This window comes from Sarcophilus harrisii, chromosome 2, assembly GCF_902635505.1.
Source record: "Sarcophilus harrisii chromosome 2, mSarHar1.11, whole genome shotgun sequence".
Taxonomy (NCBI): domain Eukaryota; kingdom Metazoa; phylum Chordata; class Mammalia; order Dasyuromorphia; family Dasyuridae; genus Sarcophilus; species Sarcophilus harrisii.
Window position 1 is genome coordinate 418,977,175 of NC_045427.1, and position 26,654 is coordinate 419,003,828.

Consider the following 26,654-nt stretch of genomic DNA (forward strand, 5'->3'; position numbering starts at 1 on the left):
CCACACTAGGCTGGATGACGCTGGGAGCATCGCTTGCCCTCTCTGTGCTTCGAAGGCGATCGGATCGAAGCCCACTCTCCCAAGCGGCGTCTGGAACACCTGAGAGCAGAGGTCTGTCGGTAGCAGCCTCCCCGGCTCCGTGCAGCCACACCTCCGGCCCGAGGCTGCCCTCCCGGCAGCCCTGGCTCCGTAGCCCCGCCCCCTCTCAGGATTGGCTGCGCCTGGCTTCGCTTCTCGCTCAGTGATTGGTCGGGGTGACCGTCGGTCTGGCGAGCTGGGCCCCGGCGGCGGCTGAAGACGGAGCCATGAGCGGAAGGGCCTGAGCTCCGCTCCCAGCTTCGAGCTCGTACCCACTGCGGCGGTGGCGGCGGCGGCCCGGGAGCGGGGGCTGAGCCCTGAGCGCCGCCCGCCCGCCAGCCCGGACAGCCGCAGGGAGGACAGGTGAGGCGGCGGGGAGTAGCTGGGCCGGGGCACGGGAGCAGGCGGAGAGCCGGGGGCCGCGGCTGGAGGGGTGGGGGATGAGGCGGAGGGTTCTTCTGTAAGAGGGGGAGGGGATGAAGCAGGGCAGGAGCTAGCGGCCGGGCCAGGGGGGCTACGCCGGCCGGGGCAGCACCAGGGCGGCTGCGGGCCTCGGGAGGCCGGCTGCGCCTGGCACCGTGCCCCGCTCCTCCTCCCCGCCCGGAGAGTGCCGCATTCTGTCTGTCAGAGGCGCCGGAGGGACCCAGGCTCGTGCCAGCGCCGCGGAGCCGGGCCAGGGCCGGTCCGGGGCGCAGCATCGCGAGGCGGGCCCCCAGAGCCGCCCCTCCCGCTCCGTCTGTCTGCGTGACCTTGGGCCAGCCCCTGCCGACCCCTCTCTTAGCTTGCCCTCGAAGATCCCAGGGCCCTGTAGCCCCAGGTCTTGGCAACCCAGCCCCTTTGGGGCTCCCCTGCTGGGGCGGCTGGACATCCAGGTACTCTATGTCCCGCCTCCCTTCCCAGCTGTCATTCTTGGGCTCTCCTTCCCTCCCCCTCCCCATCTGGAGCCTCTTTGGGGACTGATGCCTCCCACTCCAGACTCTTGCACTTCATCTTGGAAAAAACAAGCCCTTGTGCTTTTCATCCCTTACTCACACTCGTTCTTTGAAAAGGTGAAATGAGAAAAACATTCTTATCACCTGAATTAAAGTCACCCATATTTATGTCTCTTTTCCCAAATTCTTCAATTTTTGAAGAATTGCATAAAAATATCAGATTCCGGTATTATTGGTGATAATTCACATTATCGTGTAGTTGTATGAAGTCTCAACATCCTTGCGACATAGGGAGTGTAGGTATTATTATTCTCAATTTACAGAGTAGGGAACTTGGAGATTTTAAATGAAACGGCCTAAGTCACACACTTTAGTAGGAAGCAGAGTGGAGAATCAAATCTTGATCAAACCCTATTGGCATCTCCTAGCTTCAGTTTCTCAGAAAAACTGCTGAACAGGATTTGGAGACATCTGGAATGAGAGAATGACATTTTGTAGAGTGTCTTAAGAGAGGCCTTAGGCAAAGTTGTGCCTAGATTTTGAGCATCTTGAATTAGGTATGTTGCCAGTCTCTTAGGGAACCTGGCAGAACATTTTAGTGAGTAAGGCAAAAAATGTCTTCCATGAAGAACCTTGTTTGTTATTTACAGGCAGAGACTTTTGGGGTTGTTTAAGAAGAGAAATGGTGTAGCCTTTTTAAAAAATATCTTATTTGAGGCCAACTTTTATATGGATTTAGTTAATAACTTGTAAGTTTTTCCCTCTTGTTCTGGCTCTTTGAGGCTCTTCAGCACAGTGAAATTCATTTTAATTTGTTGCTATTTTTTAGATCTTGATAAATTTCCTTTTGTTGGTAAATTTCCAGAACCAGCAGTAAGATTGAATGTTAGCATTGACAATCTTTTAGCTGTAATTTACTACAATGCAAAAAGGACATTTAACCCTGATTCAGTCAGGGTTCTTTCTTTTTTTGTGTGTATGCAGTTCCCCCCTCCCCCCTTTTCAGAGGGCTCATTATAAGTTAAAAATCCCATTGTCTTCCCTAAGGAAATCATGATTCTCTTGTTCTCAAACTGTTGCTAATTTTAAAAAAAACAAAACAACAAATTGTCAGACATGTAAATATGAGGTAAATTTAATCTTTGAAAAATTCATATATTTGTCTCAATAGTAACTCAAATCATATTCCATTTCATAGCATCAGAAATTCATTGACCCATATGTCAAATATGGAGCACTTACCAGTTCTATCAAAGTTTCCAAAGCTCAGAACAATTCAGATTTAAATTCCAACATTTTTTTCCCCTTTATAATATTTGCTGATCTAACAGTTGTGAAGCCTATTTTTCTAAGCATATGGGGACTAGGTTGATATATATATATGTACTTAATTGACTGAATGGTAATAGTACATAGATACAGGTTCTTCTGTGCTTTCACCTGTACTAAGAATATTTTTTTAAATGTCTAAAATCTTGTGAAATTTTCCCAGGTTTTAAGGTAGGGATGGAGGAGGAAATCATGCAGATTTTTTTCCCCCCATATTTTCCTATTACTATTTGTTTGAGTTTGAAAAGTCAAATCCCATGAGAATGAATAATTTTTGAAAATATCAATTTTCTTAACAGTTGAAAAAATTAAATATTGAATATTAAAGTAACATTTGATGTACATTTGACTTTATTTTAAATATTCCTTTAGCAATCCAGATTTTTTCACATATTTAAAAAAATTTATATCTGATATATTTTATTTTGATAGGATGAATTACTCAAAACTCTATCTACCTCCATAATTCCCTATGAAAAGTTAAGTAACACTACCTAAGATAATCATTGCAATTGGCAGTATGTATCATTTTTCATTTTTGTGTTTTGTGTAACAAAAATTAAGGTTGTATTCTTTGACTTTAATAATTTGAAATCAATATTGTCTAGTGTATTTAACTTTAATTTTACCGCTTTTTAGTATTATCTTTTTTTTTTTCTTTTAGGTGAGGCCATTGAGGTTAAGTGACTTGCCCAGGATCACACAACTAGGAAGTATTAAGTGTCAGACCACATCTGAACTGGGGTCCTCCTAACTTAAGGGCTTATGCTCTATCCACTGTGCCACCTAGATGCCCCTAGTATTATCTTTAATATACACAATGACTTAGGATCATAAATTTAGAGTTGGAAGAGGCCTCAGAGGCCATCACATCCACTTCTTTCATTTTACAAATTTCTTAAAAATTTGAGAGGAGTTTGGCTTTCTTGACTAAAGATCTTTCTATATTTCACTGAATTTTTCATATTTTCTGTTCCCTCTGATATACTATCTCATACACTACACCACATTTCTTCAGTCATTCCTTAGTCCATTAGGCTCAGAGCATGTAAATGACAATTGTTTCTGTTTTTCAGAAATCCCAAGGGTCTTCCTCACCCAGTTTGATATATATATGTATCTATGCATGCGTGTATTTTTTTTTTAAATTTTATTTATTTATTTATTTTTTATTTAATAGCCTTTTATTTACAGGTTATATGTATGGGTAACTTTACAGCATTGACAATTGCCAAACCTCTTGTTCCAATTTTTCCCCTCCTTCCCCCCATCCCCTCCCCAAGATGGCAGGATGACCAGTAGATGTTAAATATATTAAAATATAAATTAGATGCATGTATACTTTTTAAAAAAAACAAAAACTAGGTAAGAAACCTTTCCCTGCCTCCTGGGCATTTTCTCAGTCAAACTGACCTGTTAAAGACCTTAGCTTTAAAAGGCTAAGATCTCCCACTACATCCAGGCCTATCTTCAGTTATCCTGATCTATATCTTTCCACTGCACCCAGATGGCTCTGGAGGGGAAAATGAGACTAGTGACTTTGTACAGCCCTCTCTTACTTGAACCAAATTCACTTGTATATCATGCATCATTTCCCTGATGTCACGGTCCTCAAATCCAATTCACTTGGATGTCATAGCATCATCTTCCTGATGTTATGGTCCTCTTCAAGAATGAAAGACAAGTCATTGGGCACATAGTTTCTTTCCCTTTTTGGTTTAAAAATATTATGACTATGACTATTTTAATGCATTCAGGTCCTTTCTCTTATTGATTTCCTTGGAAAATATATCCAGTATTAAAATTTCTGGGTAAAAAGCTATAAATGGTTTACTTGCATTTCTCGAATAATTCCATCCTATTTACCAAATGTGTTGGACTAATTCATACCTTCAGCAGTGAAGTAAGGTGCTTTGTCTCTCTTCATCTTTCCAGCATATTTTCATTATTTCATAAGGAAAGGTAATTGAGGAAAAGGCAAACAAGATTGAGAAAATGTAAAAAAGCAAGTATTAATTTTCCTGGAGCAGTATAGGGGAAGAAGGCCAGGACTTGGAATTGGGATTTTGATATTGTTGCTTAGCTTTGGATGTTGCCCATGGACAGATTACTTAATGTTTCAACTTTACTGGGTCTATCTGTAAAATGGAAATAATATATATACTACTTTACTCATAGAGTTGTAAGAATAAGATGAGGTCATATATATTAAGAACTTGAATTTTTAAGTATTGTATAAATTTCAGCTATTCATAGGCATTAGTAATTTTCTGTTGTTAGTTTATAGTTGTCTTCTAGAAATATATCTAACATAATTTAGCTTAAGACATATGCATAGAGTACTTCAAAGTTTATACAGAACTTTCCTCAGAACAGCCTTATGAAGTAAATAGCTAACATAAATATCTTTATTCTCATTTTGCAGATTAAAAAATTAAGGTTAAGTGAATTTACACAGCTGATTCTGAAATGCAACCAATTGTGACCTCTACAACATTTTACCCCATTGAGGGTTGGGTTGGGGAAAGGATGTTAATCTACAGTTCTATAATTGAATTTTGATTCATGTCATCTGTTATAAAACAAAGGCAAATGAATCATGTTGAATGACCTTGGGTAGGTAATTTTAAATCTCAGGCCATAAGTCACTCAAATAAAGGAGTGAGACTAGCTGATGTTCCTTATAATGTTAAAACTTGATATAGTAAGCATTTTCTTTAGTCTTAATAAATCATCTAGAATTAAAGTAGTAGATGGGTAGAGAGTAAAGCTCAAGGTTACTGCCCTTGGCCATCTTGCTTCTCCTGCCTTCTTATTTAAGAACATCCTTCCTAGATTACAAAATGTACTTTTAGATTTTTTTTTAATCTTGTTTATTGTTTCTCAGAGTTTTTCATTCTATTAGTTCATACACTCATTTTTGGGTTAGATTTTGCATAGAATAGTATGAATATGTAGGCTATTTAGTGCATTTTCACTAAAGGCCTTCTTGAATACCTCATCAATGTATGGCGATGACTGCATTCTGTAGGGCTATTTCACCAAAATAAAACTCCAGTTAGTCCCACTAAACTAGAATGGATTTATTAGTCCAGCAACACAATTTTTGCCTATTGACTGAGGACTGTTCTACCAAATTTGGAAAAGTTCATCATCAGAAATTTGGCTACCATGTAGTTGGGATGTGTTGTTTATTTTGTTTTTGTCACAGCAACTCATAAAACATCCATTTACGTGAAAGAGTTGAGGATCCATTTTGGAGCAAATGACCAAATTGTGTAGTCACAGTTCCTTGCAATATTGAACTAATTAATAATATATTTGTAAAAGAAACAGACAGTCATTTTAGTTTCAAAGTTATCCATTGCAGTTATCCAGTGAAATAATAAACATATTTTAGGTCACAAAAATGTTATTGGGCTAAAGATATTTTTGGACCTATTTGCCATTATTTAGTAAATGAATTTTAACTGCTCTTTGGGGATAAGGTATTATTGATTCCTGGCCTCCTTCCCCTATACTGTTCCAGGAAAATTAACACTTGCTTTTTTATATTTCCTCAACCTTGTTTGCTTTTTCCTCAAATGTCTTTTCTTATGAAACAATGAAAATGTGCTGGAGGGATGAAGAGAGACAAAGCACCCTACTTCATAGTATAAAAGAACCCAACATAATAAAAGCATAGAAATCAGAGAGCAGTGATGGAGAAGAAAGGAGAGGGTGTGTTTTTGTGTATGTTTGTGTGCATGTGCACGTGCGTGAGTGTATGTATGCACACACATGCATGTTCATGCCATCCTCACAAATGTGATAAAACCCAAATAAAGCTAGATTTCAACCTCTTTCCCCAATGCTATAATTTGTATGGAGTGAAGAAAGTCACAAAATTAAGTTCATAGCAAGGATTTATTCTTATTCCATCCTACCCCAAGGGTAAGGGATCAACTAGGATGAATCTAGATTTAACTCAAATATCTATAGTTTCTATGTCCAAATTGGCCCATATCAATATTTAGTCTAATAATTAGTCCAGATTAATAATCAAGATTTTAAAATTGTAAGTTCCTTGATCAAAGATTTAGGAAAGTTATTTCATTTCTTGCAGCAGAATAAAGATAATATATGTAAAGCACTAACTAGAGTTCTCAGGCACTTTGTAATATAGTTTATCACATTTTACATTTTGTTTTCTATAGTAAAGAAATTGAGACATGTACACAGGACATAATAATAATAATAATAATAATAACAATAATAGAAGCTAACATTTTTGTAGTGTCTACTATGTGTTAATAAATGCCAGAGACTACTTTTGAACTCAGGAAGAGGATTTCTTACTAGGATGAAACCACAAAAAATTGAATAGAAGTAAATATGAAACCCACACTTTTTGAATAATCAGAATGAATATATAAGTATAGAATGAGAAAGGTAAGGTTTCTCAGCAGTAGGTGTTTACATAAGGACAGAGACTAAGGAGGAAAATTAGGATTTTAGTTTGATCCAAAGTTCTGTATGAGTCAGTGTGATGTGAATACAAAAGAAACTTAAATCATCAACTGCCTTAGCAGGAGAATTTCTATTTCACTGACAATCCAACTATATTCTGATGTGATAGAAGACATCATGTCTCTTTCAGAATCATATTTTAAGGGCAACATTGACAGATCTGCATGTACTCAGAGGAAGGATACAGAATGATGAAGAAACCATGCCCATTGACTAAGAGTTAAAGTAATAAGCTATGTTTAGCTTAGAGAAAAGAAGATAAAAAACTGTCTTGGTAGTGAAATTCAAACATTTGAAGGATTGTTACATACATGAAGAATTAAGCTAATTCTTCGTTTCTTGACATTTCTAAGCATTTGATGTTACAGAATATAATTTTGGCTTTCGCCATATAAAGAACTTTGTTCTCTTAACATTCTGCAAAAGGGTTTCTTCTTGAGGCTGAAGGTTTTATTACATTATATTTAAGGCTCCTTCTAATGCTAACATTGTATCATTCTGATGGGAATAAAGAAGAATGGTAAAGAAAGGTCTTTGTGTAGCTCTAGATAGATAAGAGCTATTTAATTTGAAGTCTGTCTTCTAAATATCTTCCCAAGTCCTTTTTGTCTAGCAGTCCCGGCTGGGCATCAAGATATAGTAGGTAGAGAGTCAATCTTAAAACCAGAGAAACTTGAATTCGGGCCCTGCCTCACACACATTACTAGCTATTTGTTCCTGAGCATGTCACTTAACTTCTCAGTGTTGTAAGTAGCTCTGTAAGATTATAAATTGAAGAAGTGTTGACCTTCCTTGGTAGAGGAAGTTTACTTGAAATTATAGGGTCAGCAACAGGATGATTTCAGAAAGGCCTGGAGAGACTTACACGAACTGATGCTGAGTGAAATGAGCAGGACCAGGAGATCATTATATACTTCAACAACAATACTATATGATGACCAGTTCTGATGGACCAGGCCATCCTCAGCAACGAGATCAACCAAATCATTTCCAATGGAGCAGTAATGAACTGAACCAGCTATGCCCAGAAAAAGAACTCTGGGAGATGACTAAAAACCATTACATTGAATTCCCAACCTATATTTATGCACACATGCATTTTTGATTTCCTTCACAAGCTAATTGTACAATATTTCAGAGTCTGATTCTTTTTGTACAGCAAAATAACGTTTTGGTCATGTATACTTATTGTGTATCTAATTTATATTTTAATATATTTAACATCTACTGGTCATCCTGCCATCTAGGGGAGGGGTTGGGGGGGGGGGTAAGAGGTAAAAAATTGGAACAAGAGGTTTGGCAATTGTTAATGCTGTAAAGTTACCCATGCATATATCCTGTAAATAAAAGGCTATTAAATAAAAAATAATAATAATAATAAAAAAAAGAAATTATAGGGTCAGCCCCTATTTCCTATTCTATAATTTTTGGCTGACTTTAATTTGCTGCTACTTTGTTATGGTTCTTTCTGATAAGGGTAAACTACCTACCTACCTTGAAAACACTTATTCCTTATGAAAATTACTATGTAGTTTTAACTAATTGTTAAGAGTTGAGCAAAATCAGAGGCAAATTAATTTGAAAAACTGTGTCCCACTCCTGACCTAAATAGTTGATAATTGTTTCTGTATTTCTATTTGCTGTTAATAGCTGAAGCTGGTACATTCTGCTTCTGGTTCTGGCTCTCAATCTGGGAGAAAGAAAGAATTAGATCAAATCCCATAATTTTTTGTTAGATAAAGTAGAAAAATATCCAAGCTTTAGCCATTGTTCTTCATTTTAGCTGAATAGAGCAATGTTTGTGTTAGCTGATATATCCATTTTCTAAGCACCATTTTGTAGGTATTTTATGTAATGCTCATGGAAGCTTCCAGAATTGAAAATACTGTCATATAAACATGGACTAGAAGTTGGAAAATCTGGGTTCAAGTTCCAGAACTGTATGACCTTAAACAAGTTATTTTACCTCTTTAGTCCTTTTTTTCTATTATTATTTGTTGATGGTGAAAATGGCTAGACCAGAGAATATCTGGGGTCTAGAAATTATAAAGCCATAGTACCTCTACATTGACATAGTTCAGAAAATCAAGGGAAATGCTGGATTCGGATGCAACACACGGTGCAGAGGCATTCAGCAAGCTTCACCTTCTCTTCACGATATTTCAATGAGACAACCCTTAAATTCAGGGGGAGCTATGCCACATCAAGTACAGTCATATCAGTGTGCTGAAGCATTTCATAGGTTTTCCTGTTAGCTATTTCTGTCTATACAGTTATCCCTTCTCCTATAGTTTCTATACCCTTCTAATTTAAGTGCTAATTCCTATTCCCTTATCATCTAGAAACATCTGCCTTCTGCTTTTTAGCCTAACTTTATCTTATGATCAACTGAGGTAAGCGAGCTAACTTGCAGTAGACCTTGTCGACTAGTATTACTTTTTTCATTTTTATTTAGTCATTCAAGAACAGGAAGAGTAAGAGCCAAACCATTTCCCAGTTTTTCCAGCAATTTTTGTCAGAGGATGAGTTATTTTCTTAAAAGCTTGGATCTTTGGGTTTATCAAACACTCTATTACTGTAGTTACTTTGTTCTGTTTATTGTATACCTAATCTACTGATCCACTACTCTGTTTCTCAGCCAGTAACAGATTGTTTTCATGATTGCTGCTTTATAATACAATTTGAAATTTAGGCTACCTTCCTTCATTTTTTTTCATTTATTCCATTGATATTCAAAACTTCTTTTTTTTAAATTTTCAATAGTACTTTATTTTCAAAATACATGTAAAGATAGTTTCCAACATTTGCTTTTATAAAATTTGGGGTTCCAAATTTTTTTCTTTCCCTCCCTTACCTCCCTCTCCCCCAAGACAGCAAGTAATTAATATATATGTATGTATATATATACACATATATAAAACCTTTTTTTAAAATACAAATTTTGTTGTTATTTTTTTCTAGCTCATAAAATAAGTTCTTGGTTGTTTGCTTGATATGATATTGAATAAGTAAATTAGTTTAGACAGAATTGTCATTTTTTAAATAGTGATTCAGTCTACCCTAAGCAATTAGTATTTTTCTAATTATTCAGATATGACTTTGTTATGAAAAGTGTTCTGTAATTGCATTATAAAGTTCCTGGGTTTGTTTTGGCAAGTAGATTTCTAAATGTTTTCTATTTTCTACACATACTTCCCTATTTCAATATAAGTCACCACTATTCTTCACAGGGTTATTTTTTGTTTGCATTTTGACTTCCAACCCTTTCAACTCCACATTATAGAAGGCCAGAATTTGACATACACATATATGTGGAGCTATGCAATACATAATTTTATATAACAATTCTTTCTCTGGAGATCGGTAACATTTTCCTTTGTAAGTCCTTCATTTGATTTCAATATTCAAGTTACTCAGGATAGTTTAATTTTTTTACAGTTATCCTTTGAACAATATTACTGCACAATTTATTCAGCCATTCCCTAATTGATGGGCATCCCCTTAATTTCCAGTTTTTTGCCACCACAAAGAGAGCTGTTATAAATATTTTAGAACATATAGATTCTTTTCTGTTTTCCCTGATCACCTTGGAAAACAGACTTGATTGGTATTGCTGGATCAGAGGTAGTTTTTTTTTTTCCTTTTCTTTCTTTCTTTTTTTTAATTATAACTTTTTATTGACAGAACATATGCCTGGGTAATTTTTTACATTATCCCTTGCACTCACTTCTGGTAAGACTTTTCCCTTTCCTCCCTCCACCTCCTCCCTTAGATGGCAAGCAATCTTACATATGTTATAGTATATCCTAGATACAATATATGTGTGCAGAACTGAACAGTTCTCTTGTTGCACAGGAAGAATTGGATTCAGAAGTTAAAAATAACCTGGGAAGAAAAACAAAAATGCAAACAGTTTACACTCATTTTCCAGTGTTCCTTCTCTGGGTTTAGCTATTTCTGTCCATCACTGATCAATTGGAACTGAGTTAGATCTTCTCTTTGTTGAAGAAATCTACTTCCATCAAAATACCGTTGGTGCGGTATATAATGATCTCTTGGTTCTGCTCATTTCACTTAGCATCAGTTCATGTAAGTCTCGCCAATCCTCTCTGTATTCATCCTACTGGTCATTTCTTTTTTTTTTTTTTTCTTTTTTTCTTTTTTTTATTTAATAGCCTTTTTATTTACAGGTTATATGCATGGGTAACTTTACAGCATTAACAATTGCCAAACCTCTTGTTCCAATTTTTCACCTCTTATCCCCAACCCCCTCCCCTAGATGGCAGGATGACCAGTAGATGTTAAATATATTAAAATATAAATTAGATACACAATAAGTATACATGACCAAACCGTTATTTTGCTGTACAAAAAGAATCAGACTCTGAAATATTGTACAATTAGCTTGTGAAGGAAATCAAAAATGCAGGTGGGCATAAATATAGGGATTGGGAATTCAATGTAATGGTTTTTAGTTATCACCCAGAGTTCTTTTTCTGGGCATAGCTGGTTCAGTTCATTATTGCTCCATTGGAAATGATTTGGTTGATCTCGTTGCTGAGGATGGCCTGGTCCATCAGAACTGGTCATCATATAGTATTGTTGTTGAAGTATATAAGTTTCTGAAATCATCCTGTTGGTCATTTCTTACAGAACAATAATATTCCATAATCTGCTAATCATTTCTTACAGAACAATAAAATTCCATAATATTCATATACCACAATTTACCCAACCATTCTCCAATTGAGGGGCAGCCATTCAATTTCAAGTTTCTAGCCACTACCAAAGGGCTGCCACAAACATTTTGGCACGTACAGGTCCCTTTCCTTTCTTTAGTATTTCTTTGGGATATAAGTCCAGTAAAAACACTGCTGAATCAGAGGGTATTCACAGTTTGATAACTTTTGGGGCATAATTCCAGATTGCTCTCCAGAATGGTTGGATTCGTTCACAACTCCACCAACAATGCATCAAGGTACATACAGTTTTAAAAATCTTTGGGCAAGATGATTGGATCAGTTCACAATTCCACCAGCAGTATGTTAGTATCCCAGTTTTTCCATATCCCCTCCAACATTTATCATTTTTCCCTTCTATCAATTTTAGTCAGTCTGATAGATATGAAGTGGCACCACAGAATTGTTTTAATTCACATTTCTTTAATTAATGACGAGCATTTTTTTCACATGATTGTAGATAACTTTGATTTCTTCCAAAAACTGCTGTTCATATCCTTTGATCATTTACCAATTGGATAATTTTTTTTGCCAATTTCTTGCCTTCTAAGCTTGGTTACATTGATTTTATTTATAAAAAGCCTTTTAATTTAATGCATGTTTTGGTAAATGATGTAAAATATTAGCCCATACCTAGTTTCTGCCAGATTACTTTCCAGTTTCCTAGCAGTTTTTCAAATAATGAGTTGTTATCCCAAAAGCTTAGATCTTTACATTTGTCAAATGATTGTATTATCTTTTAATTGATATTATGAGGCTTTATCAAAAGCTTGTGTATGTATATATACATACATAAACACATATGGAGTTAATAATTGCTTCTTGGAGGCAGCTGGTGACACAGCAGACAGAGCACTGGGCTTCGAATCAGGAAGACATGAGTTCAAATTTGACCTCAAACAAGCAAGTCAGTTAACCTCTGTTTCAGTTTTCTCAGCTGTAGAATGGGAATAAAAATGGTATCTACCTTGCAGTGTTATTTTTGAGGAGCAGATGAGAGATTTGTAGGAAGCACTTAGCACAGTGTCTGACATATCAAGTGGGTGCTATACAAATGTTTATTCTCTTCCCTTTCCTTTCCTTTTTTTACTTAGAAGACTCCTAAGTAAGAATTAGGTACCCCTTGGGAAAGGATATATTCCTTCTCTTGTTAGGAAGTGTAAGAATGGTAGCTATTGAAAATTACATTATTCATCTAGAAGATGTGGGTAGTGATTCTATTAAAAGACATGGAAGAGCAACATTTTCCTTGTCTTTTAGATAATTCTAAAAATAACAGTTATGGATAATGAATTAGTAATAGAAAAGATAGAATTTTATTAACTTGAAATAGGTTCACTGTTTGGATTTACTGTTTGACTCCTTTCCACAAAAATGAAAGTTTGAAAATTATTACAATTAAAACAAATAAATCATCAGGCTTTGGGGGCTAGGATGGAACTATATTTCCTTATGTAAGGAATCATAATCCAGATCACTCTGGCTTCAGTGATTGGTAGGTAGATAATGAGTCCCAACCCAAGCTTCAGTTGATCATTGTTGGGGTTTTGTGGGCTCAGAGAAAGTATAAATAGCAGTCATTTCCAGGCTGGAAATCCTGAGAGTTTCCCCTCTCAGATTTTTTTTTTTTTTTTAATTAAAGTAGGTAAAAGAGGCCATTCTTTGCCACATTTCTTACCTAGCCTTAATCATTGAATGGTGGTTGTTTCAGACAGTCTGAGACCTGGGAAAGATCTTAGCTTAAAAAGGCCAAAGTCTCCCACTGCATCATGGGCTATCTCCAGTCATTCTGAATCTGTGTCTTACCATTGGACTCAAATGGCTCTGGAGAAGAGACTGAGGCTGGTGACTTTGCAAAGCCCTGTCTTATTTAAATTCAGTTCACTTGCAAGTTAAAGACATCACTTTTCTGATGTCATTGGTTCTCTTCAAGAATGAAGAAAAAACAATAGCAACAGAATAATCAAGTAAGGATAACTCCTGCTAAGGTCAACCTGATAACACATGAGATTCTTGGACAATAAGTAAACATTCTTTCATTGGTCCTTTTTTATGTAAAGCTTAGTTGTCTTGATTGAAATATTAATCTATGTACTTCCTGTCTCTGAATCTTTGAGCTCCCAGGGTCATTGCTGTTAGACTTAATGAAGTCAATCCCATATCACTCAACACAAAGAATTTGGAGTCTAAAGAAGTGGGCTTTAATCCCATCTTTTCCAAACTCCTATCCTCTTGATGCTAATACCTTCTTTTTCAAGATTATCTTCAATTTATCCTGTGTATATTTGTGTTTGTGGATATATTAGTGTTTGTGAATGTGTGTGTGTGTATACACACACACATTCACAAACACATACATACTATATGTGCTTGCACATAGTTTGCATGTAGTCTTTCTCGTTAGACTATGAATTTGACAATGAGAACTGGAGGAAATTGGAGGTACCTTTTTTTTCCCCCCAGTTCTAAACTTATGATTTGTATAGTTCATTAAATGGTGATTTAGAAAGTGTCTTCCACCTCCAATTGAAATAGAAGATCAGTTGATTATATAAGAAAACTAATAACAAGAAAGTTATAATCCCATATAATCCCATTATGGTAGTACTAACAGTGCTAATAATAATGTGTCCCTTGTTTCTCCAAAGGTAGTTACTTGAATTCCAGTTTATTAAAATTTAATTCTACAGGAAAAGAATTACTTTCTTTCATTTCATAATGAAGGGATTTATTCATGAACTGTCAAAGTTTCTTAAAGCAGGTCTCAGCATGAGTATATTTCTTAAGCTTTTCAATAAAGCTTATCAGATTGTTTTATGTTGTATAGTTACATACATATAGGTAAACCTCAGTTCTGAAGTGAATTATATTCTAAAAGCTCCTTGTGTAGCTAGAAAGTAATTTCATATAATATTTATGTAAATTAGGCTCAAGGCCTGCTTTATAAAAATGATAGCATATGCATCCGTTTCTTTCAATTTTAAAACCATTGTGGTATTGCCCACCTGTATTCTGGAATAGTTATTGACAAGGTACAGATCTCATAATTTGGTATCAGACAGTGGAGGTTAGAGCTGATTGAGGTGGCACACCAATGGAGAGGCAGCCAATTGAACCTCCTACTCCTTCCTTCTTCCATAGATCTGGAATTCATTCAATTCTAGACAAAAGAAAAGTAACTGGGATAGGATTTTTCTTTAGGTATGAGGGACAGAAATAGATGTTTCAGGGATTTACGGAAAGAAAGTGTAGAGTCTAGGATTATCTCCAAGACATTTATCCTTTCTACATATTGCTTCTGACCAAGATTTCTCTCTTTTTGACTGTTAATGTCTGAAAGAAATAAATAATTGAAGACTTCTTTTGTGATAACATTTGTGATTTTATGTTTTTGAGGGCCAGAAGATACCCTAATTTCCATCTTCATTGAAAATTAATTCTCATAGTTTTTAAAAATGGAAAAATACTAAAATAGATAAGAATAAATCATAAATGAATAAGAATAGATATTTATTTTAGTAAGAATCCATGTATATTTTGCTTTTCTTAAAGGAATTCAAACGGTACCAGGTCTTTGGAAAACTACGTGGCTCTGCATCATGAGTGACAATAAATGTGATAGTCATTTTTATAGTGTGCAAGTTGCAGATTCAACTTTCACAGTACTGAAACGTTACCAGCAATTAAAACCAATAGGATCTGGAGCTCAGGGAATTGTTTGGTAAGTAATAAACTTTGCTATCATGAAATGATTGGGGTTCAATAAAAGGTAAAGCTGACTTGCCAGAATTTAAAATGCTTAATATTGTAATGCTCTATTTTTTTACTACAGGATTATGAGCTAAATTGAATCTACTTCTTGCTGTAATTAAACATAGTGAAATTATTTGCAGGATACAAACTTCAGTTCTTAGACCTCTACATAAATTATAATAGGTGGTAATTTTTCATTTCTTATTTCCTTTTTGTTTTGTTATTTTCCCCTAATAGTTATAATAGTAAAATATATGATTTAACAGTGAGTTGGTGAGAGTTTCTGGGGTTTGCTCATTTCTTCATCATGGCCACCTTTTTTTCCCTCTTACCCCCTTTTATTCCCAATCACTCCTATCCATTTCTAGGAGCCATCAATGCAGTGCCTTGCCAGTAACTGGCAGGATGAGGCAAATCAGTATCATTATCACTCCATGGAATAACCAGGAAGGGATGCTGTGTGAGGGGTTGGGCTGGCCGTCTCCTCTTTGGTGTGTTACCTCAACTATGTCCAGTCTCTACTGTCTGATCCTGAACCTTAGTCTCTTGCTTGGTAAGACAATGAGCTGCCACTACATCATTGGGCCAGCTAAAGGTAAAGTTTTTCAAATTTTTTCTAGTCTACAGCTACCAGCAATTCCAGAACACTTTTTTTGTCCCATATTTTACTGGGCAACAAGCTCTTTTTCCCCCTTCCTAAAGGCAAGAATGGTCTTCATCATTTTTAAACAAAAATAAAATTAAATACAAACTGGTAACATAAACCTAAGGTGAAGAAGAAAGCAAATTAGCTAAGAGTTCCAGTTTGAGTTTGTACCCTGAGGCAGTGGTTAAAGAGCCCTTTGGACATTTTAACTAAGGGTGTCTAGTTTGATTCTTTTGACTGGTTACTTAATAAGAAGTGTATTTAGCTTTCTTTCATCTGTTGTATTTCATGGGTGATCACAAAAAAAATATTTGGAAGAGATACAATTTGCAGTCCATAATTTAAACACTGTATAAGAAAAAGGGACAGATCTTTGGAAGTCATTCATTGGTGTTTTCTAAAATGATAGTTTTAACTTTCAAATGGTACCATTTTGTATCAAACTCAAATCCAATGTATTATGGAAGAGTTACCAGGGAATTCATGGAAATTAAGAAAATTTTCTTGTTCTTAGTGTGACTTTTTTTGAGATGAAGCAAACTTTTGGTTTATATTCCATCTTATTTTTTAGAGCCAAGCCATTTGACTCACAGATATATTTTCCTGAGAATAATCTTGAGGTCATTTAAAAATATTTATAGCCTGACATCTATAATAGGATTTTTAAGTGTTTAACTATATTGTTAACTATAAACTAGTTAAGGGCAAAGTCAGTATTTAATTGTCATAGTGAAAACTATATATTTATAAAAGAGAAAGTGAAAAAGAACTACCTTATTAGAACAGTGGTATTTATCACTAATAAATCATGCTAAACTAACAGAATGTTGGTTTTATTTGATGATTGTTTTTTTGATTCCTGGCATGTGCCAATTATTTTAATATTTTTTTAAAGGAAATTTTGATGAAATTCTTCCTTATGAATTTTTATTTGGACAGAATAAAACAAATCAGAAATTAAAATATGTAAGGTTTATTACCTTACCTTCTTCCTAAGAAAAACTCCTCTAATATTGGTAGTTTAAAAGGCATTTTTAATTTTTCTGTGAAATAGCAATAACAGTGCTTGTGAATAACCCATCTCATTGACTTGTAAGAAGAGTGCTTTTTAAATCTTAAAGTGCTATAGAAATATGAATAATTTTAATTCAGATATTTACAATCATGTAAACACTGAAACTAATGGGTAAAAATGACATAAACTGATGGTATTAATCTTTAATAGAGGCTTCTGATACTATATTCCAAGTAGAATTTTGAAATTTTTCGTTTCTTAATAATTATTTTGCTTTAGAAACATACTAATTATTTTTATTAGAGTATTAAGATCAGAGCGAAAGAAGAACCTAAGGAAAGGAAAGATCGATACATTAAAATTAGAGGGTTTTTTCTGGATCACATCCCCCCAACTTACTGTTTCCCTTTTTTATTGTTGTTCTTATGGTCCATTGAGTTTTCCCTGTCACAAAATCTTTTGTTTTTTTCTTTTCATCCTTTACTTTAATTTTCCATATTTATTTCTATCTTTATATTTTTGATTCTTCTGCTTTATAAAAAAAAATGGGAGGAAGGGTTGCTTCTTCACTTAATCTACCCTTATCCTACCCATTCTTTGCAGTCAACTTTGTGAAAGATTTACACACCTTAGGGAAACAATAAAGTTTCCCTTACTGTGAAGATCTTTGGCATGTACAGACAATCTATGATACAGTGTCTTATATTTACTTATAAGCATACATGCTGGAGAAACTGTACTACCAACTATGTATGTTATTTTAGATATCACTTCATTTTCTCAGGGCCTCAAAGACCTTTTCTGTAAATTCATAGATTCATATGTAGATTCATAAAAATATTATTTGTTCCAAGCTCTAATATTTTTTCATATGAATGGTAAGTGAGAGAGCCAGTAGCAGAACCTATCTTTCTGATACCCAACACCAAGATGTTTCTCAACTTAAGAGAAATAGAAAAAGATCTTAACACCACTTTCAGTCATATATTGATAACTTTTTTTTGGCTGTTGGTTTTAGGGAAGAGGGATATTATTTTTTATCAGTTTTGTCTTTTATACATAAATATTTACAGAATTAATAGTTTTCTATCATCAATATTTATTTCCTTTTCAAATGTACAAATATTGATTTTCTTAATCCCTCTCCAAAAATCCAAGCTGTTGAATCAAAATAATGATGATTTGATTTCTAACTCAGTTTTATGAAGTGTTTAATCTTTTAAAAAGTTATTTTTAGATCTTGCAAAATTGGAATATGTAATCACGTCCTTGTCCAAAATGCCTAAAAATCATTTTTCTTTTTGCTTTCTCCAATATTATATAAGTAGGAGAATCTTGTGATAATTCTCTTGTTACTTTTGCATTAGCTTAATGCATGAAAAGAAAAGAAAAAGCCCTGGGCCATGGTTTTTTTATATGTAAAATGACCGATATATAAAGCTCCTTCTAGTCATAGTAGCCTACGATTATTTTTGTGGAAGTTACTACCTGTCTTATGTGGTTCAAACTCCAGATTCTACTACAGAACATACTTTCATACAGGAGGCTCATTGTCTCTTTTACATTTAACTTTATATGTAGTTTCTTGATGTTATAGAGAGAACATTAGACTGGGTATCAGAAGGTTTAGTTCATAGCTCCAGCTCTGCCACTGGGATAATATAGTCTTGGGTAAAATACATCATGTCCCAAGCCTCAACTTCATTATGCATAAGATGAATATCACCTTTTTTGTACTAGGATTCTATGATATTCTATTCTAAAGAAAACAGTTTTCTATTGCTTTTAAACAGCTTGTCAAATTGAACAAATGGTACTTTGGTTTATACTACTTTATAAGCCAAAAGAAAAAAATTGCAGAGGAAGAAAACGGGAACTTTAATTTGAATAGATAATTCAAGTTTAAGTCATTGTGAATATATCTTTGATAGTTTTGGTTCTTCTGTTTTAATCATCTTGGACTTTGGTTAAGGCAGGAAAAGAAGTACTAAAAGAAAAAGATCTTGGAATTGATATCTTATATTTCCCAATTCATGGAATATGAACATATCTTCATTATATGTGGAGAATATACTATTTCACTTCAAAAGTTTGGTGATTTCAGACATGGATACTTCCTCCAGTGCAGATCAGATCACAACTCTTTGATAACTTTCATGAATTTGTGATTTTAAAAAAATGAACACTTTAGCAGTCCGTCTTCTCATTCTGTTACCTAGAATGGCCTGTGGATAGCAGATGGCTCTATGGCCTCATTTTCAAAGCCTTTCTTGATTGATAGGACCTTTCCTGAATATTTGTATGTGTGTTTAGTTTGTATAGCTGTTACAGACACTACTCTTAATTCTTTTTTAGCACATGGGGGAGTCTAGAATCTCAAAGGCCATGCCTCAGGAGTACAATTCTAATAAGTTTAGCCAAAAAGTAGAGGTATGGTGTAACTGTCGTCTGAGTACCAGCACAATATAATTCTCAGAGGCTTATTATCAAAAAATTGCCCACAAGATCATGAAAGTATCATTGTCATTATTACTACTTTGTTACAGCAGTTTATTTTCGAAACTTTGCAATAAGTAAGTGTACAAAGGGGTTGTAATCTATCTTAATGAAAGGAATCCCTTAACTGATAAAATGATAGCTATTTTGAAATATTTTCAAGTACACATGCTTGTGTGTGTGTACATATACATAAGAACTACAGACACATATATGTGTGTGTTTTGTGTGTGTGTGTGTATAAAAATAAATAGAGACCACACTCTTCCAAAATTGGTTTCATATAAACTTGAGTATGGACTACAATTGATGTATATCTACATAGTTATCTTTATTTTGAAAAAAACATGTCATTAAAGGGATACTACCTAGATTTGGACTAGGGTGTGTGTGTGTGTGAGAGAGATAGAGAGAGAGACCATGAGCAAATGTGAGTGGGAGGGAGAGAAGGGGTAAGGGGTATGGGGAGAGAGAGAAATAGAGAAATCTTGGTTGGGGTTTTGGTTTTGTTTTTTTCCAAACTATATCTGATACTCCCTATGTAACCCTGGGCAAATCACTGATCCTTCCTGAGCTTTATCTTCCTCTGTAAAATGAGGAATCTAGACTAAGTGATCTTGAAGGTTCTCTCCAGCTTGGACACATCCCTGAACAAGTCATTGAATTTTGGTGCCCTCAGGTAACTGTCCAAGACTGGACTATACAGAACAGTTGATCTACATTGGCAGGGGAAGTGTCCTCAATGGAGTTCTCTACATGAATGATATGAAATCATAGATCCAGACTGAAAAGAATTTTAAAAAATAATCATGAAATAGGTAATCCTAGTATGTGTCTACCTCCTGGACCTCTAACTTTATTTTAGGAAATGTTTGCATTATGATATTTCTCATTTCTATTTTTTCTATTCCATATTTCATCTAAGATGGACTATATTATGCTTCTCTTTCTTTTCTTTTATAGTTCCTAGGATGTATAAAAATATTTCTTTGTGGTAATGTTTTTCTCTGTTTGAAATTTATAAAACTAAGACCTTTTGTACAATATTATATGCTTTATTGCCATAAAGTATATAATAAGTAACTCTTGACTTGAATATAGTTTCAGTGGCCTAAATTCACAATTCCACATACAAAAAGTAGCCAACTTATGCTCTATATGTTGACATAGAATTGTTATACTTACAAACTAATTACTTTTATACTTGGGAGAAAGTAGGAATGGTGCTGTACTTGGGAAACTCACTGAGTTTGACTCTTGGCTCTGCCACTCGTCCATGGGGCCCCAGCAAGACCCATCCTCAGTAGAGTCAGTGTTGGAGTCAGAAAAGCAGGAGCCTCCTTTGGAGGGAAATTAAGCAACTTGCCTGAGATCACACAACCAGAAAGTGGCAGAGCAAGGACCTCTAAAGTGGGAATGATTGTATCTATATTTTCTATTTTATATGGTTGTTGTGAGATCAAACTCACTGACACAAAGGGCATTTGAAAATGTAAAAAGCTAGCTGAATATAAAGTTATAATTACTATCTGATAGAAGACAGTATACAAAGAAGGTCTGTAAATGGTGTTTATTTTAAATAGAGGTAATTCTAATAGAACTCAAATTCTCAAGTAGTCTCATTTAAAATGTTACCTATGTTTGATACTCTAAGTTAATGTATAATTGGTACCTACCCTGGAGCCTTACATAGTAGAGTTAAAACAAATGGTCAGAACCTCTCCATTTCCAAATACATTTCAGTGGTTCAAATGATTGTTCTTATGGGGGAAAAATTTTTATATTGTGCAAATCTTTTATCCAAAGCTGACGGTGAACTGTTTATTATGTTTCACAATTGCAGCGCTGCTTTTGATACAGTTGTTGGAATAAATGTTGCTGTCAAGAAATTAAGTCGACCATTTCAGAATCAGACTCATGCAAAGAGAGCTTACCGTGAGCTTGTTCTGTTAAAATGTGTCAATCATAAAAATGTAAGTTAGTAATATTTTCATGAATGTATTAACATAAGTGACATGTTCTTTGTGAGTTCACGGATGTTTTTGTTAATTAGAATTGTCTTCAAAAGGCAAATTAAGGATATTAGCTGAGCATTAAGTGATTTTGGGGTTGAGCTATTATATAATATATACTTAGTTGAAGTTTAAAATTCTGTTTTTTATGGAGAAATTATATATAGCAAAAGACATATTAGGTAAGGAAAGAATTTGAAAAACTTGATTAAGTAATTGCCACAAAAGTTATTCTTTCCTTTCTCTTCCATTTATATGAAACAAAAATCACATTAACCAACCTCAGTTTGAATACTTAACAGTATTTTTTTCCTTTGTTGTGGGAATTTGGAACTTTTTTTTTTTTTGAGTTTTTTTTTTTCTCCCCTGGAAGTGATCTGTAGACTATTTTGTTCTTCACTTTGCTCTTTGGTTCTAATAGATTTGGTCAGTTTTTGATTTCTTGAAATATAGTATCCAGGCTTTTTTTTTTTTTTAAATCGTGGTTTTTAATAAGTCTAGTGATTCCTAAATTATCTTTTCATTATCTGATTTCTTGGTCAGCTGTTTTTAATATTAGATATCTTACATTTTGTTATACTTTCCAATCCCTTAGTTAAAGTTTATAACTTTCTATTCTAAGTTTTCTTCCTTTATTTCTTTTTTCTGTAGTTGTTATGTCATTCTTTTTTAAAATTGTTGGTATATTTCTTTTTTTTTTTTTTTTTTTTTGCTGAGGCACTTGGGGTTAAGTGACTTGCCCAGGGTCACACAGGAAAAGTTAAGTGTCTGAGGTCAAATTTGAACTCAGGTTCTCCTGACTTCAGGGCCGGTGCTCTATCCACTGTGCCACCTACCTGCCCTAGTCTATTTCTTTTAGATATTCAAGTAGTCCTTGAGAAAATCCATTTTTTATTTTGCATAATAGTTGTTATGAAGTTACTCCATTAGGGGAATGTCTTAGTTTATAATGACTTTTTTATACTAGCAAGTGTTTTCTTTTATCTTTTCAACATTAGTCCCTGAATTAGTGACCTTTGTGTCAGGATCATGTTCCACCCCATGCTGTTCTCCTGGGTATGATGGCTGGCTTTACTTTAGCTTGCCCCAGGACATTTACGTTTATGTGCTCACCTACACTTCTGACTTAGGCTCTCCTTTGTATCTTTGAGATTCATATCACTGGATCCTGAGGGCTTTTTGTATGGAAACCTAGAGGTTTGGGCTATCCCAATATGAGTGCTGCTGCTCCTTGGAATTTTCAAGGGCTTTACCTTGGAGTTTTCTAACTACCCTAGGATTTTTTTTTCATCTCCCTAAGTCTTTCTTGGTGGGAAGGTGGGAGAGGGCTTTATATGTTCTTGCTGATTATTTAATTCTTGCTCTGCTTTAAAATATTAATTATCTATTATACACAAAAGATGTAGTAAAATAATCGATAGTAAGTTTCCATTTTTAAGTGAATTTTCTGTAAATGTTTAAAAGTAAGATTTAAAAAATATATCCTGATACCCTAAATGAGAATGAATTTTCTCTTCCCAGATAATTAGCTTATTGAATGTGTTCACACCACAGAAATCTCTAGAAGAATTTCAAGATGTGTAAGTATTCTTATTTCTACTCATATCTTTAGCTAATATATTTAAATAACTAGAGAAGTGTAACCAAAAGACTAAGAAAGGCAATTATTTTCTTACTTGTCATTTTTAAAAACATCTAATAAAAATCTCCTCCTCAGGATAGAGTCTTTGTTTTGACACTTCCTCTGTTGAAATGAAAATTTTGCAATTATACTGTTTATTCAACTTTCTTTAATCATTAAGATTAGTTATAAATGTGTCTCTGTACACTATGGAGAAATGCTTGAAAAGACTGAAATTTAAAAAAAAAAAAAAAGAATTAATTATCTTCTTTAGGAGGAAGCACATTATAATATCTGAAGCTTTGTTCATAATCAAATGTTAATAACCAAGTAATTATAGATCTTTTGTAGATTTTTTTTTTTTTAGCTCTTTTCTGGAACATTAAATTATGCTATTTCTGATCAGTTACTGTTTTAATTATATACAAAAGAAATTACTATTTGTAACTGATTAGTAAATAAAAATGCTTCCTTCCAAAAATCATGAAGTAGAATCTTAATTTTTTTATATTGCTATATGTTATGTTAACACTTATTGGCATATGGAGACCTTTGAAAGTAGCCTGTTGTCATAGATAGTGTTGAGTTTGGAATTAGTATGCACAAGATTCAAATCCTATTAACAATATTTATTCATTCTTTGAATTTAGATCTTTTGATCACTTTGTGCCTCAAGAAATTCCTAAGATTTGAATACTAAGTTTTAGAGGAGTTATAATCTGCCCTGGTTGAGTTGGAAGGAGGTCCTGTAAGCTGCCAAAATTATATATCCTTTGCATTTTCCAATATTGGGAACCTGTATCACATGACATAAGTTATTTAATATAATAAGCTATAGATTCCATTTATGTTCTTTGAAATACAATTTTTTATTAACCCTGACACATTCTTCATTTCTCTGATACTTGATATAGTTCATTATGTTTCTAGAAAACTCAAAAAATAATTTTATTGGCAATTTTTAAGCTAGCCAATGTAATAAATAACCAGATAAGATTTACTGTGATTTTCTACAGATTTCAGTTGAATATACATTCTTTAAATAGACATTCAACTCTGCTAGTATACATATGTGTAAGAGAATTTCTTGTTCCTTTCTAGGTATTTGGTTATGGAATTAATGGATGCTAATTTATGCCAAGTGATTCATATGGAATTGGACCATGAAAGAATGTCTTACCTTCTTTATCAAATGCTCTGTGGTATTAAACACCTCCATTCAGCTGGTATAATACACCGAGTATGTAACGATATAACATTGATAGGAATTGTTTTTAAAAATATTAATGGTTTACCCTCAAAACAGTGGAATATAGATTACTTACAGAAGTAGTAGTACTAAAATATTTCCATTTTAATTACTTTTATTGCTCTAGGTCCAAGATTTAAATATAGAGTAAATTACTTCCACTAACAGAACAGGGATCCTGAAAATTGACAGTTAATAACAGCTGAAATCAGAGAATTTCAGAGTTAGGAAAGACCATAGATATTTTTTGATTCAACCTATGCAGTATCCCTGACAAGTAGACATCTAACTACTTCTTAACCACCTCCAAGAACAGAAAGTTCACTATCTACCTAGGCAGCTCATTGTTTAAGGATGTTTTCCCTTTGTTTTGAATTGACAGCTTACTCTCTACAAATCTACTTTGAATATTGATAAGATATCCTGTAAATGTTATTCCTGTTAAACTTTTCCACTTCCTACAACAGATTCTTTCCAATATCTCTTCCCATTTTAGTTACCTTCCTGGTTTTGTTTCAATTTAATATCCCTATTAAAAAGATATGTCTAGACCTAATCATATTGCTATAAATAATATCAGACCCCCCCCACTACTTTTGTGGCTTTTCAAGCTACTTACAAATAAGATCGGGTTTATGGCATTTCTTGAATTGTTGCATTATTGTTTTGAACCATAATGGAACATTTTAAAAAGTTTCTTTTTGAATTGCACATGTATGGATATATGTACATATATGTTATGCATACATCTACATTTAATTGCATATGCATACATATGACATACTTGAACAGATAATTCTCCCTTTATAATTCTCTCAAGATGTTTTGTAATGAGATTTTGGAATGGGAAATTAAATATTACATCAAATATAGAACCAGTGATCCTGAGCCACAGGAAACGCTCCCGTGGTAGTCTGAAAAGCGTCAAGAAAGGAAGAGAATAATTATGTAAGACAAAGTCCTTAAGTTTGAAAAAGTTTGCAGGGTCCTTAAAAAATCGCATTTGTTTCTATAGGCAACATACCCAGGTCTTCCCCCTCTACTTATTATTTTCACCACAGTTCTCTGGAGGTTCCTCCCCTCCCCCCCAAGAAATGTGTCTGATTTCATGTTTGATGCCAGTAAGACGATGGATTTGCTTCGTATAAATTCTAGCCATTTTTCCTATACTGTATTTATTCCATAAAACAAGTGATACTTGTTTTAATAAATAGAAGCTCTGTCTAACTCGTTTTTAATATTCTTACATCTGATAACTGCGTACTTAAAGTTTAAATTAATGAAAAAGAAAATTAGTGTTTGTCATGCAAAGCACTGTTAAACTGTGAGGAAGCAAATGGAAAAGCAAGACAGATGACAAGTATTTTTGTCAAAAAATATTGTGTAAGTCAAAATATATGTATTCCCATTTTTAAATTGCTGTACTGATTTAATTCATTGGTTTATTAGGATTTGAAACCCAGCAATATAGTAGTAAAGTCAGATTGTACACTCAAGATCCTTGATTTTGGCCTGGCACGGACAGCATGTACTAATTTTATGATGACTCCATATGTAGTTACACGGTATTATAGAGCACCTGAAGTTATCTTGGGGATGGGATACAAAGAAAACGGTAAGTTCCCAATTTTAATGAGAAAGTTGTTGTTCTTTAAAATTGTGCTGTTGGCTTTATGATTTATTTATTACAGTGATTTTAAATTTGAATATAAAATTGTGATTGCATATGTTACTTATTTTAGTTTAAAAAAAAAACTTCAAAATTAATTTTAAATCTGAAAATGTGTGATTCCTAAAATAAGAAAGCTATTTTCTCAATTTTTAACTTTTGTTTTCTTAAGATTCTATATTATTTTAAAAGAAATTAAGCCTATTTTAACTCGCCCATAAAGAATAGAAGCCTAAATTCATTGTAGTCACAAGTAACAAAATGAGTTTGTTCTTGTTGCCATAAACATTCTCCAACTTATTCCCTCCCTCATATTGACTTAAACTCAGTCATAACAGACCTGATACTTATTTTTAAAAATGCCCCACACAAATAAAATAATGATTACCAGGCTATGCCCTTTCTTATTTATCCCTATCTCCTCATAAATATTGTATTCTTGGACAAAACTTTTCATGCCTTTTGATGATGAGTTTATCCTGGGCTTAAAAGAAGAAGTTACTTTATTTTATCATCAGTAATTGCTAAAAGAGAAATACTTGATTGAAGTCACTTCTTCTTGGGTTTTAGGTTTTTTATGTTTTAAAATGAGGGAATTGTACTTAC

The 26,654-nt window shown here is 34.2% G+C and overlaps 1 protein-coding gene across 5 annotated transcripts in view; it reads left to right on the forward strand.

Annotated features, from left to right (window-relative positions):
- The first annotated feature begins 359 nt into the window (after positions 1–359).
- The window catches only part of MAPK9 (mitogen-activated protein kinase 9), a 43,157-nt gene continuing 16,862 nt past the window's right edge, over positions 360–26,654 (forward strand). For 3 of the 5 annotated variants that reach the window (XM_031953812.1, XM_031953811.1, XM_031953813.1), the window contains exons 1-6: positions 360–441; positions 15,140–15,308; positions 21,341–21,470; positions 23,031–23,089; positions 24,232–24,370; positions 25,829–25,994. In XM_031953812.1, the coding sequence (XP_031809672.1) occupies positions 15,187–15,308; positions 21,341–21,470; positions 23,031–23,089; positions 24,232–24,370; positions 25,829–25,994 (616 nt within the window). In that variant the 5' untranslated portion in view covers positions 360–441; positions 15,140–15,186. Of the gene's footprint in view, positions 442–15,139; positions 15,309–21,340; positions 21,471–23,030; positions 23,090–23,780; positions 23,879–24,231; positions 24,371–25,828; positions 25,995–26,654 lie in introns of those variants that run through there. The other 2 variants (XM_031953814.1, XM_031953815.1) reach the window with 2 other exon arrangements.